General features: G+C 41.3%; 2 protein-coding genes and 1 non-coding gene across 3 annotated transcripts; 1 reads left to right on the top strand and 2 right to left on the bottom strand.

Moving 5' to 3' along the window:
- Nucleotides 1–1,237: 1,237 nt before the first annotated feature.
- On the top strand, nucleotides 1,238–1,344 carry LOC144306299 (U6 spliceosomal RNA). The gene has a single exon (XR_013373369.1). It is a non-coding gene; the product is annotated as a U6 spliceosomal RNA (small nuclear RNA).
- A 2,760-nt stretch (nucleotides 1,345–4,104) lies between these two features.
- Nucleotides 4,105–8,411, bottom strand: LOC144305802 (gamma-crystallin B). Its single transcript, XM_077884886.1, has 5 exons — nucleotides 8,328–8,411; nucleotides 8,055–8,276; nucleotides 6,019–6,114; nucleotides 5,679–5,921; nucleotides 4,105–4,380 (listed from the first exon to the last, which is right to left on the bottom strand). The coding sequence occupies exons 1-5, from the start codon at nucleotides 8,409–8,411 to the stop codon at nucleotides 4,105–4,107; spliced, it is 921 nt and encodes a 306-aa protein (XP_077741012.1).
- An 8,635-nt stretch (nucleotides 8,412–17,046) lies between these two features.
- Nucleotides 17,047–20,504, bottom strand: LOC144305744 (gamma-crystallin A). The gene is made up of 2 exons (XM_077884824.1): nucleotides 18,561–20,504; nucleotides 17,047–17,383 (listed from the first exon to the last, which is right to left on the bottom strand). Exons 1-2 carry the CDS (start codon nucleotides 18,681–18,683, stop codon nucleotides 17,111–17,113), a joined length of 396 nt encoding a protein of 131 aa, XP_077740950.1. The 5' UTR covers nucleotides 18,684–20,504; the 3' UTR covers nucleotides 17,047–17,110.
- Between the last annotated feature and the right edge of the window lie 81 nt (nucleotides 20,505–20,585).

The raw sequence follows: 20,585 nt of genomic DNA, 5'->3' as shown, positions 1-20,585 counted from the left end.
CTAAAAATTTTCTTGAAACTTTCTCTAATCTTCCAGGCTGGATTTAATACTGCCAGTTTGGTTCTATCAGGCATCTTGCTCATACCACTATAATGGTAATTATCACTTATCTAATTATTTTGTTTAGATATCAGTTTCTTGAAATGAATGAGGGGAGCCCCATCCTGGGCAGGGACTATTTTTTGTAATCCTACTAAATGGCAAAATGAACTGGCACATGAAGGCTACTCAATCAATGCCTGGAGGATATGAATGTTATTCCCTAGTCTGAAATCCATTGTTGTGATAGTCCATGGGACCTATTTTGAATGCTCAGCACCACAGGCATACACACTCACATCAAAGTTCAGTATTTGCAACTTTCAATGTGTAGGATGACACAAGCACTCTGCATTTGATCTATTTAATAGGCCTTTATAACAGGGGAGATGAGTAAGCAAATGAGAGAAAACAGGAATGTTGTGTTGTCCCCAAAGCCTTCTGTTCCTTGGTAATTCTGTCTACTTTTTGTGTTTCCTGAGATGACAAATTAATACTACAACTGCAGTGGCCAATTCCAGAGTATCCCTAGTGTCTGAGGTCCAGCCAGCAGTTGACCTTAATGCCCACCTTCCTGCTTCCTAGTAACAAATGTATAGCATTTGTATCATACACATGCTTGGTTCAATGAGAAGAGGTCATGTGGCTGGGAGCAACAAAGACCAAAGTATCTCAAACAGGGAGATTGGGTAAGACACCAAGGATCAGCATCATGGTATCAGCCTCTGGTTCTCTTTCTCAGCTTGTCTTTGATGACTGTTCAATAGCTGACAAGAAGATGGGCAACCAATGACCCACCTCTTCTTAACTCCTATGATGTCCCATTTGGATTAAATTGGCTTTTGTGTGAAAAGTAGTACATTTCTTCTTGTTTAAGCAATAGGTGGTTGTGATTGTCATTTTTGCCTTAACAAACCCACAAGAAAATTTGATCCCCTGAAGTTTCAGGGGAGGAAATAAGACAGTAGCAACATCAGGACCTAACCCCATGGCAGCAAGGCAGGATAACTAGAGAGGGAAGCCATAACGAGGAGCACCCTTTGAGAGTGTAACTCAATATAGCACTTCTTGGCACTTTTTTTATGGAATGACTTCACTTTCTTTGCTTGGTGCGTCTTCTATAAGGTTAGATTGGCCAGAAGACACTATAGGTTCAAAGGGAGAAAAGAGAAAAAAGAAGAAAAAAACTTAGAATCTGGTGCTGACTTTGGTAGCTTGCATACTAAAATTAGAGTGATATAGAGAAGATTAACATGGCCCCTGCAAAAGGATGCCATGCAAATCCTTAAAGCATTCCATATTTAGAAAAAAAAAGATTTAAAATCTGGACTTATTATAAACTGGGACATACAGGAAATACTGGTGCGTATAGGGTATATAGGCTGACACTGGGTTTATCTTGAATTGTTTCTTCATCTTCAAGGGGAAAAGGTTAGTGGGATCATGTAGGGTATCCCTTCTCCCCTTCTTCTCTGGAGGCTGCTTTCATCTCAGAACTTTTCAGTTCTTTGAGGTTCCATAGTACTTTTGAGAGAGGAGGGAAAGAGCCCCAGATGAAACACTGCACACCTGGGGCGCTATCTCTTGGCTGTTGCTGTTACACTGCTTCTCTTAACAGAGCAGAACCAGGACCAGGCCCCTCCAGAGCCAGACTTAAAGCAGGGACACCTGGGTGGCTCAGTGGTTGGGCACCTGTCTCCGGTTCAGGCGTGATCCTGGGGTCCTGGGATTGAGTCCCCCCATCGGGCTCCCCATAGGGAGCCTGCTTCTCCCTCTGCCTCTCTCTGTAAAAAAAAAAAAAAAAAGGAGGAAGCATAGGTGAGGACTTAGTTTGGTCGTAATCCCTCTGCCCTGCTTCCCCAGCACCATTACTTCTCTCTGTTGATTGTTTTAGTTGTGGAATTAGAGGAACTATACTGTTCTCTTTGCCTGTCCCCCAGAGATGGAAATACAGTTTTCAAGAAGAGAAACTTGATCAGTGACATCCAGGGTCTCTAATTTTATGTGTTTTCGGTTCAAGTGTTTCCGGATCATTTCCATGCCTGAAGTCTGTGATTTTATGCCCAACAATGTAAAATCCAGCACTGCAAGAAGGTTTTAGCTTTCCAATTTATGTGATATGTTATTACTGGCAAATAGAACTCTGGCTGATGTCTCCAGGAAGCCAACGCTAGTGTTGGGAGTTTAAAGGTTGAAGAACTGGGATTTAGGAATAATTAATATCAAATAATTCAAGAATCTGACATTTTCTAGGGAAAGAACTTTTATAAAGAGCCTAACCAAGGGCCCCAGTTTGCCTTGGACTGTTCTGGTTCATGCCTCTTGCCTGCGTGTGATCCTTAATGGCACACACTTTCGCTCTCAAAAATGACTCAGGTTAAGCAACAAATTAGATGCTTGTTTTGTTCACAAGCCACTTGAATGGTAGATATGGAGCCCTGGAAAGCATGGGCTGGAAGGAGACTATAAAAAATGAAGAGCCATTAGCCATTTTTACAGCTAAGAGTGGAGGAGAGAGGAGCAAGAATGGGAAAGAAGACACACCCCCCAGCAGCTGGTTGGAGCTTACAGACTGTTTAGAACAGGGCTACTAATATTAAATTTGATTTTATTGTACTGCTGTGATCTAAACTCCTCCCACAACCTCTATAATGAGGCTGGCTGCACACACAAATGCTTTATGTGAGAGATGGTTTAGGAGCTCCAGGAAAAGGAGCTATGTCTCCCACCTAAATCGGTGAGATGCATGGGGTGGGTCATATGGGGGAGGACAAGATGATCCATCCAATAACAAGTTGAGAGGGGAGGGTGACTGGGGAAAGCATAAATAACTCATTCCCTTTCCAGAATTCCATGAGATTTTGAGTACATATGTGTCAGGAAAAAGTGGGTACACAAATCTCCCACTCCACATGAGATGACATTTCAGCCATTTCATTAGAATCTCAAAGAATGGGATGCTTTAGATGGATTTTGACCTGAAACCATCAGCTTCATTGTAGAGCTTTATAAGAGACAGACCCAAAGACCATATTTAATTACTGCGGGATGCTACTAAGGATGTTGTTTGCTCTGTACCCTCTTTACTAGGACCCACATGAAAACTTTCTTTTAGGTTTTAGTGCTGGGAATGGTTAGACTAGTCTTGAATAACTAATTTATTTGTCTCATGGACTCTATTAGTGATGGAACTGATCTTGTTTCCCCCCTCTGTCTTGGCTGCTGGATTCGAACCTGGCTTTATCTATAGCCAACAAAAGGTATTAGAATATGAGACTCCTTGGGCTCAAATTTCACTCCTGGAAAATAAACATCCCCCAAGGAAACACAATACAGTCAAACCAGCTTCTTCAGAAAATGTCAATTCCTTATTTTCCATTTAGTATTACTTTCCAGGTATGGTCATAATTCTTTACTTCCTACTAAAGTGATAGGAGGTTGAGTGTCCCTATGTGCATGTGGTTTTGGTAGAAATCCTGAAATTCTTCTATAAAGCACATACCACAGAGACAGTGAATTCTATTTGGACTGCAGATCTGGAGGAATGAGGTATTGACATGGAATTGGCTGCTGTTAGAAGGATAAGGCATGCAAGAGGTGAGGGTGACTAATTTGCTTTTGAAGCTAAGGGAAGGGTTTAGATGCTGAGAAAGGGTTTAGATGCTGAGATGACTTTTCTTATTTATTAATACTTGGACTACATGGAAAAGATAGTGGAGATAGCCTAGGATAACTTTAGGTGTTACAGTAAATACCCACTTATCATTGTAGCTGCAAGATTATCCTTTTAAGACTAACCATAAATGTCGTTAGCCCAATTAAATTGAACCTTGAGTCTACATGGTTTAGGCTTTAAAAGAATGCTGGCAATGATATCCTCTATTTTATCCCCCTTAGAAGACAGTATTTCCCATCATAAAAACTCTGTTAATATGTTTGGCTAAGTGCCATTATTGCTTATGAAGGTTTAAGAGACAAAAAGAAAAGCAGGACTCCATAGTGCCAGAAACACAAGCTAAATATTTTATTGGATTCTAAAGGACAAAAGTGGAGAACATAAATACTTTAGTAAAAATCCATCACTCGTCTCAAAGAACCAACTTTGGCATTCATGGCACCCCAGTCAAGGTATCTCCTGTACTCCCCGGGCCTCAGGAGGTATTGCCTTCCCCTGTAACTGGGCATCTCATAGAGGACCCAGCAGCCATCCAGCACATTGAGGGAGTGGATTTCATTGAGATGGAAGCGGTCTTGAAGAGAGAGACAATCATCTGTGATCTCTGACATTTGTCCTCTGAAGTCATCTCGCTCATAGATCCTCATTCTGAAAGTGCCAGAGTGCTGGAGAGGCAGAGAGAAAAGCAAAGGTATGTGAACACAAATGGAGAGAACTTAGGGTTCTAGCTCCTACACCAACCAGGCCCCACCAGCCCAGAAGTTCTTGGAGTCTAGGTTTGCTTCCAAAACAATCGTGTTGTAGTGTTAAAGAGCCCGCCCCCGCCCCCCACATCATCCACCAGGGCATCTAATGACTTATGGGTAATGCTAGGGACAGACTCATCATCCCTTCAGTGTCATCCACCCAGTCTCTGTCCTTGGCAGCCAAAGGTGTGTCTCAAATAAAATCGATCATGTTAAGGCTTGTTATCAGAGAAGGTCCTTCTCCAAAGAGAAAAGGATAAGTCATTGGAAAGCAAAGTCCCATTTGATCGAGTACTCTGGTTAGAAAGGAATCAATATTTAGCTATTTTCTGTAAGGCCAATGTTTTGGTTTTGTGTACACTGTGGAACATGAGATTATCAAGCTCTTGTGAAAAAGAAGATGACACATTTTCTTTGTCTCTCTTTTTATCACTTCAGCTTACTTCAGATTTCAACTTATCTGACCCTTAAGCTTTCTTTCTGGTCTCTTCTCTAGCTGTCTTCGTTTCCCTCAGCACCAAAAATCATGTCCATTAAGCTCTGTTTGGATGACACTATACCCCATGCCTCCCACACTTCAGCACATTCTTCTAAGAATTGTGCAATTACTCTCTAGGAAAAACTGAATCTCAAACTTTGGCTTTGGAGTTGGCCTTTCCTCTCATTTATACCTCTAAGGGAGCGAATAGATACTGACCATGAAATTAGAACCAAAACCAGCAGACAGGGGCCTATCTTCTCCAGGAAGATAATTAAATATAAAAATGAGCCAAAGCAAGCAAGCATATTTTTACCAATTAAGCAGACCCAGATTATAACTATACGTTTTGATATATTATTTCTGAATCCCTGCTGCTTGGAATGACAACTTTAGGAAGTTACATCTTAAACACACGGCAACTTCTGTTTTCCCTAGGTCCTGCTTTTTCTCAATCAGTCTTTGGCTTTCTAATGTATTCAATTATATTTAAAATTTTAAAAATCTGAGATCATGTGAGTGAAAAAAAGCAAGCACCACAGAGTTCATGGAGAATGGCTTCCCACCAGGGACATCCTTCTAGAATGGACCGCAGAATGTCCCCCATCGGGGACATCCTTCTAGAATGGCTCACTCTCATCCTCTGCTCTCTGGTCGGAATGATCTGGTTGAAGAAGCGTATCTGCTAATGGCTTTCGTGTCCAAAGAGCCCCAGAGAGCAGGACAGAGCCACGCTCACCTGGGGGATGAGGCGGCAGGAGCGGATGGAGTCGCTGAAGCCCAGCCACTGCTGGTAGTCGGGGTAGTCCCCGCGCCGCAGGAAGTACTGGTGGCCCTGGTAGTTGGGGCGCTCGTAGAGCATCCAGCAGCCGCTGTCCACGCGGATGGAGTTGCAGCGGCTGAAGTAGGGCTGCAGGTTGGGGCAGTCGCTGCTGCACTCGTAGCAGCGGCCCTGGAAGCCGCGGTCCTCGTAGAAGGTGATCTGCGGGATGGAGGATGTGGGAGCGTGAGGCCACCTGCCCCCCGCGCCCAGGAGGCTGCGCCAGGGCGAACACCGAGCCTGGCTGCCCCGCACTTACCTTTCCCATGGTGGAGCGAGGGAGCAGGAGGTGTCGCTGGGTGCGGTGTGGGCCGAGGGGGAGTGCCGCTGTATATATAGCAGCCCTGACTGCTGCCTCCGCAGGAAATCACACAAAAGGGGCCCATTTCGGTGAGTAAGGGGATTTGCAAGCTCCCCGCTCCTCCTCCCCCTGGTCATTGGGGTTAGCTGAATGGTTTACTCTCATTCTTTCTGGTAGGTTCGGGTTGTTCTGATTCACTAAAGCTGTTGTTGCCACCAAAATGAAAAGAGTCTTTACTCTTTTAGTTGAGCAAAAGGATGAGCGAAATTCTATCCCCCGTGCTTTTATTTTGTCGCCTACTCTGCTTCATTGACTCCTCAAAGGCAATTAAACCAAGTAATGGATTCTGCTGTTTGTTTGTTTGTTTGTTTGAGCTTTTATTGAAAAGCAGAATTTAAATAATAAAGGATCTTCGGGAAGAGGGAATCAAGTGAAAAATCTGTGGAAGTGCTTTAAAAAGCGGAAAGCTTCGTTCAAATTCAAGATCCTGTGGTCATCATGGCTGTTGTTTTGGGGTCTCTCTTGAATAAAATTGATACTTGACTGGAGATTTGTAGGCTCCTGGAGGTTGGGAATTCTCTTTTATTCCTTTCTGCCTCTGGGCCTACAGCAGAGGGTTGGCCCTCAATGCTTGGCTTTGATCAGAAAGAAGGCAGATAGTTAAGGCCTGCCTCCCCTTCCTCACAACTCCCTGAGAGCCTAAGTTCTTCTTTCTGCTGGTGGCTGCCCAGAGTACTGCTTGCTCTTTTTGTTCCTGTCCTCTTTCAATGTCCTAAGATCTTTCTCTCCTCATCACCATTACAGACTCTTGCTCACTTGATAAGGGTGTGGGTTAGTGTGAAGAGTAATGTAGAAATCCTTGAAATACCAATGGCCTACTTTCTCACACTTTTGAGATGCTGGAGAGCACCCAAGCCAGATTGACAGAGCCTCTTGATCATCCGAACTTCACTTCACAGGTGTGGTATATGGACTCTTGAGGTCCCTGAGACACTTTCAAGAGGTTCATCAGGTCAGAACGTTTTCATAACAATACCAAGATGTTATTGACCCTTTCACTGTTAACAATAACAAGATGTTATTGACCCTTTCACTGTTATTCTTTTACAGGTGTATGGTGGAGGTTTCTAGAGGCTATATGACACTAATCTGTAAAAATGTAAAACAATTCCGATCTTTTTGTTATTTGTTTTTGATTTGGAAAATATAGTTATTATTCATAAGAATATGTTATTTTTGTTAATATGTAATAGATTTACCATCTAAGGCCTTGAGTCAGAGGCCTCTACTCTCAGACTTCTCAGTTGTGTAGCCAGCTTCCAATGTTAGACCATCAGGGACCTGGACTGGGTCAGGTAGGGGGGTGAGTGGTGCTTTCAGGATTTGCACCACTGTTCGGTGGAGGAATAAGCAATTGCAAGTGACACTAACTGTGACCACCTACCTTACCTGTCCTATGCCTTGCTTTCACAGTGCTTCCTCTAAAGTTATTTTTCTTCCCAGGACTTATAAACACCATGAAATCGTTGAATAGGCACCATTTGTGGAGGACACATTCAAGGATCAACACTTACACACATACACATGCACTTCTGCAGTTTCCACTACAATTTGTGTAATCTTGGGAAAATCACCTAACTTCCCTAGGCTTTGGTTTCCCCATTTATAAAATAGGAATGGTGATGAAAATCAAATGCAATAATGAACTCAAAAATACATGATAAACTATAAATACCAGTGGTTAAAATATCATATCATTCATATTTTAATAAATGTTAAGGATGATAATATTAATAGAATTCTTGGTACATCAAATGAAAATAAATATGACTGTGTTTCTGTGTTTCAACATCACAGTGTCTACATTTTTTGCTTATTTTATGGAGACCAAATGTGATCAGTGGATAATATCAGTGGATAAAATGTGAAATGGTTTGAAATTTAGCAATGATCTTGTTTGGTAATTTTGATTTCAACAATCAAATGATGACTACCATTTGAGTGTGATCCTGAAGCAAGGTGCCATGGAGAGGAATAACATAGACAAGGGCAGTAGAGTCAGAGCAGATAGAGTCCTTGAAGTTCACCCACTGCTGGTGGCAGATGCCACAGCCCAGAGCACGCAGCTCTTGTTGTCCACTTGCATGTGCCAAGTTGCCACAGCTAAAGCAGGACTGCAGGTTGGAGTGGCCACTGCTGCTTGCATAGGAGGTAATCTGCAATGGAACACGTTTACAGTAAGGGAAATCTCCCCAAGATCACATTACCATGAGTTCATTGACAAAATCCTGTTCTACACCCTCCCCCACTGGTGAACTGCAGATGCAGCAGCCAGGGTCATCATCAGCCATAACAGAGGCTCAGGTATATGTGCTTACATGCGTATGTGTGCACATTTCTGATCCATCAGGCAATTTAGGCCTGATTTGGCTAACAGTAGAATTTTGCCTTTTTTTCTCATTTCTATATCACTAGTGCAGTCTTTTTAATGTGTTTGACTTTTATTCTTCATTACATTAAAGCTGTTAAAGTGCTTTGGAGGTCTTTGAAGCTGTGTGGAAGAGGAAAGTTGATATATAAAGGACAAGTCAGAAGAAGTATCCTTGCTCTAATTATTTGACTAAACTTTTTAATCCTTAAGTAGAGAAATAATAAGAATAGACACAATTCACGCTAAAAACTATGGGGACATTTGCATTAAATCACAGCAGGCTGGGAGGGCCAATGAGGGAGGATTTGTTCCCATTCTGCCTTCTAAATTTAAGATGTCTGTGAGGATCTGGGCCTAGGGAAGGGAGCCATTCCTTGATACTGGAGCATCTTCCCTTCTCAGAAGCTTATCAAATCCTGGCTCAGTCTAAGCAGCCTACATCCCTCTTCTAGGACAGCTCCTCTTCAGACCAGCTTTACTTGGCTCTCTCTTCTCTGAGCACCTACCTCCACTTCATCACCACCCAACTTAGCACAGCAGCTCTGTCTTTCTCATATAATTTCTTCTTTTCCTTGTTTCAGCAAGGTTATGAGTTCAAGAATAGGGCCATGTCACACCTCTTTATCCCCCATCATGATTTATTATTAGTTAGTTAGATGGATAAAGAGAGCCCCACAAACATGAAGAACATGAGAAAATAATAATTCTAATTCTATTTTGGAAAATGATGACTCTCCCACGTGAAGTCACCCATGCGGATGTTCAGAGACATAGAAGCCTCTTTCTCCCACTCACTCAGCTACCACTTTCTCTGATTCCGATGCCCTCTGCTTCTGCCTGTCCTGGGTTACCTGGGAGGACTTGAAGGGAGGTAAAAATGGCCCAGAACCCCAGGCTGGCTGGTGTGGGCTGACAACAACAAGGCCCTCCAAGAGCACACCAGGGCTATGCTATTAAAGTCTTAGAACTGGGCAGCCCCGGTGGCACAGCGGTTTAGCACCACCTGCAGCCCAGGGCGTGATCCTGGAGACCCTGGATCGAGTCCCACGTCAGGCTCTCTGTATGATGCTTGCTTCTCCCTCTCTCTCTCTGTCTCTATGAATAAATAAATAAAATATTTAAAAAAAATAAAGTCTTAGAACTTCCCTCCAGCAGCTGAGGGAGAGAGACAGGGGAGTGGGCCTGAGAAAGAGAATGAAAATGAAAGAAAAAGTAGTAAGCAATATTTTGTGAAGGAAAATAATAAAGAGTATTCTTAGCTGTTTCCTTGTAATTTTTTTCTTATACTTTTTTTTTAAAAAACGATTTATCTATCATCTATCTTTCTATCTATCTATCTATCTATCTATCTATCTATCTATCTATCTATCTATCTGAAAGAGAGAGCGGCAGTGGGGCAGATGGAGAGGGAGAGAAGCAGACTCCCCGCTGAGTGTGGAGCCCACTGTGTGTGGGTGTGGGGGGGGCTTGTACTTTAGAAGGTGGATGGATCAATAGAATGAGTCTTTGGATCCCAGATGATGTAAGACATGCTTTGTTACGTCTCTTTGTATTACCAGCCAGCAGCCCATTCGATTTATGTGGGAGGTTAAGGGATTGAAGCCAATGCAGCTCTTATCAGAAATATTTGAATACTGAGTTTAACTGTAACATTATGTACTAGTTGTTTGTTTTTTTAATAACTGCAAAACTTCCTTTTGGAAGAACTGGTCTTATTTAAATCAAAACAAAAAGTTAGAAAGCTGTTGAGGGTCCTCTAGGAGCTCATGGTTAAATGAACCTGTAGATCAAAATATTTGAATGGATCTACTATAACCCCTGCTTTCTCCTAAAAACAAGATCATTTATTTAGGAGCTATTATAGTCACGTGAGGCTGTTAGGAGCCTGAGTGGAAAGAGTTCATTACCCTTCTCGCCTCCCCCACACACATGTTTTTGTTTACAAATTGGCTTTTCCGGACTCTCTGGTAACCACTCCTAAGTGAAATCTCTTGAGTTCATCAGCACATCATTGACTTGACCCTACTGAAGGAAGCCATGTCTACTTTCATTTAAGCAGTTAGGATTGAAACTGCAGCAAATCTTACAGTACTCATTTGGCTCATGATGATGAAAATAATAATAGGTAATAGGAAGTAGCTTACTGTATAAAGAGTGTCTGGTATGTTCCAGACATTGTACGAGGAATCTTGTACAAAGTACATCATGTAGCCAACACAGCACAATTATTATGGGAACTTCCCCAAATATTTGTGAAATCTAGAGCAACAGCATAAATAGAGCCTTCTCTATCTCTCCGCTCTTCTCTTTTCACTCCCTCACATGTCCACACTCTATCCACATGCTCTTTGCCCCCCTTCCCTTCCACAAACAGCTGCTTTTGACTACCAGTGTTTTTGGGAGGATAGACCTGGTAAAGACTCTCTTTTAGGTCTTGGAATCAAGGGTCTAGATAGAGGGAATTCTGGAGTTTTAGGTAAAAGGAGTGTGGTCTAGAAGTGTGGGCTTGTCCCCAGGGTTCCACAGATTCTTGTCCTGTGGGGAAGATTGCAGCTAGAGGAGGCTAGAGTAAGACCCTCTGAAGCACCCAGTTCAGGCCAAGATCCCTGACAGACCAAGTCTAATCATAGTACTGATCACTATAGAGAAACAAATCCAAAAAGGTAGACATAGCTAGTAAGTGAAGGAACTGGGATTTGAACTCAGGTGTGTCAGCCTCCAAGGCCTAAACTAATTGCTTCTACATATAACAATGGCTTATCTTAGATGTTCCTTTCTAGGTGTGCCTATCTTATATCTTTCCTAAATTGCATGCTTCTCAATGTCATACTTTTAATTTACAAAAGGCTTCGCATCCAACTAGCTTGCAGTGTCCCTACCAACCCTGAGAATCTTTGTCTTTAACAGGAGTTCTGGTCAATTGAAGTGGATTCTTCCAAGCTGCCAAGCTCAAGAAATCAGCATTAACTGCCAAGCTCAAGAAATCAGCATTAACTGACTGTAACAGGCTCTGTAATCCCTTATTCACTTATTTGGACTTCTTATTCACTTCTAAGACAGTGGTAATGAGTGACTGTCAAAGGGACATTAAAGAAATTCACCTTTCTTTGACTTAAAGAAATTTTCTAGAAGCTGCCAAGCTCAAGAAATCAGCATTAACTGACTGTAACAGGTTCTCTAATCCCTTATTCACTTATTTGGACTTCTTATTCACTTCTAAGACAGTGGTAATGAGTGACTGTCAAAGGGACATTAAAGAAATTCACCTTTCTTTGACTTAAAGAAATTTTCTAGAAAACAGCTAATTTATCCTGACTCTTTTTCCTTATAAAGTCCATATATGCAGCCCAATTAGACACAACGAATAGAGTGATGACTACTACTTACCAAGCTTCTGCTTTATGCTAGCCTCTTTATAGGAGGGAGCTCATTTATTCCTCATAAGATCATGCAAGTGGGAAAACTGAAGCTCAGGGAGGATAAGTAACTTGCTCAAGATCAGCCAGCCATGGGTGGTCAAACCAGGACCAAGTCTATGGAGCTCGAAGCCTGCATTGGTAGCCACTGAGATACTCCACTTCGAAACCTGATAAAGTCTTAAAGTATCAGAGCCGGAACAAAATGTGGAGCTCATCTTATCTAGACCCTTCATTTTATAGAGAGGGAAAGTTTTGGGGTACTGAGCTTTGTGGCATAAAATGCTGTTTTCTAAGCCTCTAAGTTCATCAGATTAAAACAAAACCAAATCCTAAATTAACAAAGTTATTTTTGGAGAGACATGTCACCTGGTTTTTCATTTTTTTGTAAAAACAGAGATCCTACATCTTTAGTCACCCAACCAGAGGACATCACATGATGATTTAGCTAGGCGAGCAACAAAACCTCAACTCTTCTACGTATTTGGAATTGATAAGAGCCACAACATTTTGATAATATGTGTTTCTTTATATTTATAATTTATCTTTGTAAGTTCCTTTACAAGAAGGAATTTTATTTTAAAAGAATCTTCATTACTTAAGGTTCTGTACAGAACATTATTTTTTAAAGACTTTTTTTTCTTTCTTTTTAAGTAATCCTGATACCCAACATGGGGCTTGAACTCACAACCCTGAGATCAAGAGTCACAAGCTCTATGGACTGAGCCAACCAGGCACCCCAGAGCATTAGTTTTTAAAAGATCTTTGTTGATATATATTCACATATCATACAGTTGATCCATTTAAAGTATATACTTGGGATCCCTGGGTAGCTCAGCAGTTAGCGCCTGCCTTCGGCCCAGGGCGTGATCCTGAAGACCTGGGATCAAGTCCCACGTCAGGCTCCCTGCATGGAGTCTGCTTCTCCTTCCGCCTGTGTCTCTGCCTCTCTCTCTCCTCTCTCTGTCTCTCATGAATGAATAAATAAAATCTTAAAAAAATGTTTTAAAAAAAGTATATACTTAATGATTTTAGTATGTTTATAGATATGTACAACCATTCCTACAGTCAATTTTAGAACATGCTCATCAATGCAATGAGAAATCCTGTACTTATAAATTGCATTCCCTTATCCACCATCCTCCGAGCCCTAAGCAACCACTAATCTACTTACTATCTTTGTAGATTTGCCTACTCTGGATATTTTATATAAATGGAATCTTATAACATATATGTTTTTGTGACTGGTTTCTTTCACTTTGCATAATGTTTTCAAGGTTCATCCATGTTATAGCATGTATCAGTATTTCATTCCTTTTAATGGATAAATACTAATGGAATACTAATGGAATTCCATAATATGGATATATCACATTTTATTGATCCAATTATCCATCGATAAACTGGGTTGTTTTCACCGTTTAGCCATTGTGATTGGTGCTGCTATAAATGCTATGTATAAGTTGTGTTTGAACATTCCTTTCAATTCTTTTGAAGATATACCTAGAAGTAGAATTGTTGAGTCATATGATAATTCTGTGTTTCACTAAGGAACTGCTATTTTCCATAGCAGCTGCACCATTTTACATTTCTACCAGCAACTTATATGAGTTCTAATCTCTTTACATCCTTACCAATATTTGTTATTTTCTGGGGATTTCCTTCCCTAAAGTTATAACTATCCTAGTGGGTATTAAGTGGTAGTCCATTGTGGTTTCAATTTGGATTTCCCTAAGAATTAATGATGTTGAACATATTTTCATTTGTTTATTGACCATTTGTATATCTTCTTCAGAAAGATACATATTCAAGTCTTTTGCCCATCTTTTAATTGTGATTCTTTGTGTTATTGAGTTGTAAGAGTTGATATATATATATGTATATATGCAGAATATATATGTGTGTATATATATGTGTGTGTGTGTATGTGTATATATATATATGTATATATATATATATCTCAACATATATATTCTGGATACTCAATTCTTACCAGATAAATGGTTTATAAATATTTTTTCCCATTCTGTAGACTGTCTTTTCACTTACTTTTAAAGAAAATTATTATTTATTTTGTTTTCTCCCATGATTTTATTTCAATTCAAGTTAGTTAACATATAGCATAGTATTGATTTTAGGAGTAGAATTTAGTGATTCATCACTTAGATATAACACCCAGTGCTCACATCAAGGGCCCTCCTTAATGCCTATCACCCATTTAGCGCATCCCCTCACTCTCCTCCCATCCAGCAACCTTCAGTTTGTTCTCTGTAGTTAAGTTTCTTATGGTTTGCCACTCTCTCTGTTTTAACTTATTTTATTTTTCCTTCCCTCCCCTTATGTTCATCTGTTTTGTTTCCTAAATTCCACACATCAGTGAAATCATATGGTATTTGTCTTTCCCTGACTGACTTATTTTGGCTAGCATAATACACTTTTGCTCCATCTATATCATTGCTAATGGCAGATTTCACTCTTTTTGATGGCTGAGTAGCAGTCCATTGTATATATACATACCATATCTTCTTTATCCATTTATTGGTTGATGGACATTTGAGCTTTTTCCATAATTTGGCTATTGTTAATAATGATACTATAAACTTTGGGGTGCATATACCCCTTCAAATCAGTATTTTTGTATCCTTTGGATAAATATTTAGTAGTGCACTTGCTGGATCATAGGGTAGTTCGACTTTTAATTTTTGAGGAACCTCCATGCTGTTTTCTAGAATGGCTGCACCAGTTTGCATTCCCACCAATAGTATAAGAGAGTTCCCCCTCCTCTGCATGCTCGCCAACATCTGTAGTTTTCTGAGTTGTTGATTTTTAGCCATTCTGATAGGTGAGGTGGTATCTTATTCTGGTTTTGATTTGTATTTCCCTGATGAGAGATGCTGAGCATTTTTTCATGTGTTAGTCATTAGTATGTCTTCTTTGGGGAAATGTCTGTTCACGTTGTCTGCCCATTTCTTTTTTTTTTTTTTCCTGCCCATTTCTTAACTGGATTATTTATTTTTGGGTGTTGAGTTTGATAAGTTCTTTATGGATTTTGAATATTAACCCTTTACCAGATATGTCATTTGCAAATATCTTCTCTCATTCCATAGGTTGCCTTTAAGTTTTGTTGATTGTTTCCTTTGCTATGCAGAAGTTTTTTATCTCAGGAAGTCCTAATAGTTCATTTTTGCTTTTGTTTCCCTTGCCTCCAGAGACATGTCTATTAAGAAGTTGCTATATTCACTTTCTTGATAGTGTCCTTTGATGCCTAAGAGGTTTTAATTTTGACTAAGCCTGATTTACTTTGTTGTTCTTGTTGTTTATGCTTTTGGTATTATATTTAAAACGTCATTGCCTAATAAAAGATTATAAAGATGTATGCTTATGTTTCTTCCAAGTTTTACAGCTCAAGTTTTTACTTTTAAGTCTTCGAGGTTTTTTTTTTTTTTAATTTTATTTATTTATGATAGTCACACAGAGAGAGAGAGAGAGAGAGGCAGAGACACAGGCAGAGGGAGAAGCAGGCTCCATGCACCGGGAGCCTGACGTGGGATTCGATCCCGGGCCTCCAGGATCGCGCCCTGGGCCAAAGGCAGGCGCCAAACCGCTGCGCCACCCAGGGATCCCAATCTTCGAGTTTTTGGAGTTAGCTTTTACATATGGTGTGAAATAGGGAGCTAACTTCCTCCTTTTGCATGTGGTTGTCTAATAGTTTCAGCACCATTTGTTAAAAAGCTATTCTTTCCCCCCGTTAAATCATCTTCACATCCTTGTCAAAAATCAGACACATGGTTAATTTCTGGATTCTCCAGTCTATTTCATTCATCTCCATGTCTACCCAATGCCAGTGCCTCACAGTCTTGATTACTGTTGTTTTGTGAGAAGTTCTAAAATTGAGAAGTACTCCTACTTTGTTCTTCTTTCTCAAGATTGTTTTGGCTATTCTGGGTCCCATGCAATTCTTCTTTTTTTTTTTTTTCCATGCAATTCTATGTGAATTTTAAAATCAGTTTGATAAAGAAGTTATCTGGGACAGAGCACTATTTTTGCTTATATAAATTTGGAAAGAGAATTAGCATTCTGGGAGAACAGAATACTACAGAATCCACTTGACTTTCCACTTTAATACTTCACTCTGTGTAATTGAGTCTTTTTTAAAAAATTAAATTCAATTAATTAACATATAGAGTATTATTAGTTTCAGAGGCAGAGTTCAGTGATTCATCAGACTTATATAATACCCAGTGCTTGTTACATCACATAGGTAATTGAGTCTTAGAAATAGAAATTCATACTGGAATCCAAAATAAAGCTGACTGTATTGTACTCTTGAATTTGAGCAAACACTGGGGATACATGAATTTTCTACATTTACATTTGTGTAATAATTTAAAAATAACAAAATGTGTTCACAATCTTTCCCTATCTTTTCATCATAATCATCCTGGGATTTAGTGAAGCAGGGATCTCTCATCCATGTCTAGTCTTCAATAAAGTGATTTAGGCACAGAAAGGATAAGAAATGACTTGCTTAAGGAGATAAACCAGTAAGTAGGGTAACCAAGTATCCTGGTTTACCTGAGACTGAGGGGTTTTCCAGGATGTAGGGTTTGTGATGCTAAAACTGGGAAAGTCCCTAAAAAACTAGTCTGAGTTGGTCACATTACCAGTAACTAGTAGAATTAGGATAACAACCCAGGCCTTTAACACTTACTTTAACACTTCTCTTCCCAGCTGAACTCATTAAGCACGCTTGACCTTCTCTACCTTGGGAATTCTGCCTAAAAGCCCTCTCTTTACTCAGCTTTTCTTGACTAATCTGAAATTCCAGCTGCCCTAACCTTTCCAGCAGGCCCTTGTCTTTGGTATACCAGCCTCAACTTGTTCTATGTTTTTTACTTTATGTGGGTCTAAGAGTTTTTCCTTCCATTGGTCTTTTCCTCTCTTTCTCAGACTGTGAGTTGTAGAAGAAGACATGGTGCTTCTCCCTCCTCATAAGTGGGGGCTTCATAAATCCTGTTGCCTGACCAACGGGAAGTAAGTAGACATTCCAAACACCTGACCTTCAGGGTCAGGTATGTTGCCAAGGATCACCATTTATTAGAGTTCAGTGATTATGTAAGATAAACAAGAGTCACTTGGTGCCAGAAACACAATTTGCATATTTATTGCATTTTGATGTGGATCATAACAAGAAACACATAACCTAGTACAAATCGATGACCCGTCTCAGAGAGCCCACTCGGGCATCCATGGCTCCCCAGTCGTGGTAGCGCCTGTAGTCCCCCGGCCTCAGCAGGTACTGGCGCCCCCGGTAGTTGGGCATCTCGTAGAGGACCCAGTAGCCCTCCAGCACATGCAGGGAGTGGAGCTCATTGAGCCGGAAGCGATCTTGGATGCAGGAGCAGTCCTCAGTGAGCTCAGAAACAAGGCCCCCGTAGTCATCTCTCTCGTACAGCCTTATCCTGTGAGAGCTGGTCTGCTGGGACCATAAACAAAAGAAGAAAAATCAATCATGTGCATCTCTGATCTCAGTAAAAGTGAGTCAGCCTGCATCTTCATGCAGCATGGTTTTCAAACCATCCTGCTGGATACATGTCCTCTCCTCACATTGTTGGGCTGACAAATTAGGAAGAATATCAAAACTGACTTGGTCTTGTGGAAGAAACAAACCTTGAAATAAAGGGAACAAAAGGGATTCCTTCGTAGGAAACCGTTGGTTACAACCATATTTAGTGAGTCTGTAAGAGAGGATTTTAACTCTTTTCCATTATGGCTGCATATAACTGAGTCCTAACAAGCTTGTTTCTAACTCACTCTTCACACGTAATTTACAATCCGTATTTACTCTGAGTCCACATCTGACATTTTGCCAAGTAACTGGAACCATTTGAGATTCTTGCCTCAAAGAAATTCCTATTTTATTCGTGTGTCTTTTTGGATCTGCAAATTTCTCTAGCCTACTTTTGGTTTCACTTCTTGAATCTGCTTGTCACACCACGTAACTTGGTGTCACCAGCAAGCAGAAACACAAACTCGACGTGTTTAAAAAACATTAAGCAGCACTTTGATGAGGACCACATCCCATGAAATTCTAATTAATGATCTGTCTCTGACCCTCATAAGAGACTAGTTGATAATGACTCGCGGGAAACAGGGAGCCCCTTAGGAGCTGAGACATATTGTTCTAGTTTCTAGATCCTTCTGTCATAGAGACTGTATGGAAAACAATCACTAATACAGTCAGAACACATCATGCCTATGTTCTCCCGTAGTCTCTTCAGTCTTCCTATCATTAAAAAATAATGACCTGGATAGGCTTTTTTTTTTTTTTTTTTTTCCTTTTCTGAACATGGTGATTTTTATTTAGAGAGCAGGGATCAGCTAGGTGCTACCAAATTTAACTTTAGAGGCTGTGTTGTAATTTCTTATGCCTAAGAACAATCTTGTCCTAAGTAAGAAAAAAAAAAAAAAGGTCACAGTGAGTCATAAGCCTGTTCACAATTTTTTTTTTTTTTAGATGCTCCAGAGTCAGGCAGTGCTATCCTTACTGTGAACACTCATCCCGAGTGGAAACAAAGGGACTCTTAGGAACAGGAATTTATGGCCACGGATCAGTGATGCTTTCACATCGGGCTGGTGGAAGCAAGACTCACGTAGGGGATGGCCTGGCAGGAGCGGATGGAGTCGCTGAAGCCCAGCCACTGCTGGTAGTCGGGGTAGTCCCCGCGCCGCAGGAAGTACTGGTGGCCCTGGTAGTTGGGGCGCTCGTAGAGCATCCAGCAGCCGCTGTCCACGCGGATGGAGTTGCAGCGGCTGAAGTAGGGCTGCAGGTTGGGGCAGTCGCTGCTGCACTCGTAGTGCCGGCCCTGGAAGCCCCGGTCCTCGTAGAAGGTGATCTACGGTGGGAAACAAGGGGGGGGGGGCCAGAAGTCAGCGAGGAAGCACCCCCAAACACAGTAGACACTCCGCTGACGTGGCCTGGCACCTCGGGGGGCTCACCTTCCCCATGGTTGTTGGCCTCGGATGATCAGCGTCCAGTGTGATGGGGACAAGTGTGGCAGCCGGTATATGTAGCAGGAGGGCTGCTGCGTTGGCAAGAACAACACAAAAGGGGCCTGGGGGTAGTGCGTGAGGGGATTTCTATGTTCTCTCTCTTTTTTTCATTTGGGATCATGGGGCAGGGGGCTCTCATTCTCTCTGGCATTTTCGAGTTCTCCTCACTAGCTCCAGTGAAAGGAATTGAGGTCAGCAGAGCCATTATGACCTTGGAGACAAAGGGCGCACTTCTCATCCTATGCAGCTCTCTAGAAATACATTACATGCCCAGCATTTTGTGTGTTTGCCTATGGAAACTGCTGAGATGGGGTTGGCGGTTCCATCTGGGGTGACTCGTGACAATCCTGTGAGTTCCAGAAGGACTTGAAGGGGTAAAGGTGACCAGAAAAATCCTCTGATTGAAAGGCAATTACATTTTCTAAATTACTTCCTTGATATGATGTGGTTTTGATAAAAATATTTTGCATATGTTTATGTAGGGGGAAAATATTAGAATGGTGTATGTATATACCAAAACATCAGTGATGGTTATCAATAAATGGTAAGATTATAGATTCTGGTCTTATGTTTTTATTTCTCCTTTTTGCTGTTTTTGATTGCCTTAATTTTTACCATAAATATATGTGACACTCATGAAATGAAAAATAAACTCCATTTGTAAACGTGTAACTCTGAGTTGCTGGGGGAAAGCAGCAAATTTTGAAAATAAGTATAATTTGTTCTGAGATCAAATGCTTCTCCTTGGACTAAAAATAAAGAGATTTCCCAAGACTCTGTGAGACGCTCTGAGAGCAGGAAAACATACAGGATCCTTCTATTCCTCTCTCTCCCACCAACCATTTTCTAGGGTTGCTTTTCTTCTCAAAACTAGCAGCATACTTTGCCTGAGTTTTCCCTTTCTGGAGCATCACTGTTTCAAGTAACTTCCTAAGTAGCTTTCTCCATTGCTGCCACCCTATTGATTTAGAAGCACCCCTCAGCTATGCAGGGGTGCGGGAGGCCTTCAGTCCCCAGCATCTTGGTCATCTGTGGGTGTGCAGAAAGACGGAGTCAAACACCTTCGTGGTTTGTGACCCACGGAGGGCTCTGAAAAGGTATCCAACCGCAACTGGCTCTGAGTGTCCACAATATGATTTGTGAAGGTCCTTGGGCAGCAAGTGAAGCAGACGTGCAGATGTCAAGAGGACAGATAGCAGTGGCCACAAAGAAAAAAATGTTCCCTCCCAACTGGCAGAGCTAGACAAAAGGAAATCAGGCAAAGCTCTAGGACACTAGATGGGGAAAAGGGGCAAAGCTCTAGGACACCCAGGGATCACAAGTCACTGAGGCATCCTCTGCCTCTCTCCCAGTGCTTCAGGCCTGCTGGTAAACCTCAGTTACAACCATAAATGAACCCATGTGGAAAAGGCAGCATCGGTCTCCCCAACCACAGCACCACATCGGGATGCCATTTCCAGGAAAAGCCAACAAACCAAACACTTGTTTTTGCACATGTTCAAGACAACTGTTCTGCAGAAAGGTGGCACATCAAACCCTTAAGAGTCACATTCACTGGGTCAAATTGTTACCACGTATATTTATAAGCCAAACCACATGCCTACTCAGCATTTTGGAAAGTGTGG

Source organism: Canis aureus, chromosome 36 (genome assembly GCF_053574225.1).
Source record: "Canis aureus isolate CA01 chromosome 36, VMU_Caureus_v.1.0, whole genome shotgun sequence".
NCBI lineage: Eukaryota > Metazoa > Chordata > Mammalia > Carnivora > Canidae > Canis > Canis aureus.
This window is presented reverse-complemented; position numbering and strand designations above follow the sequence as displayed.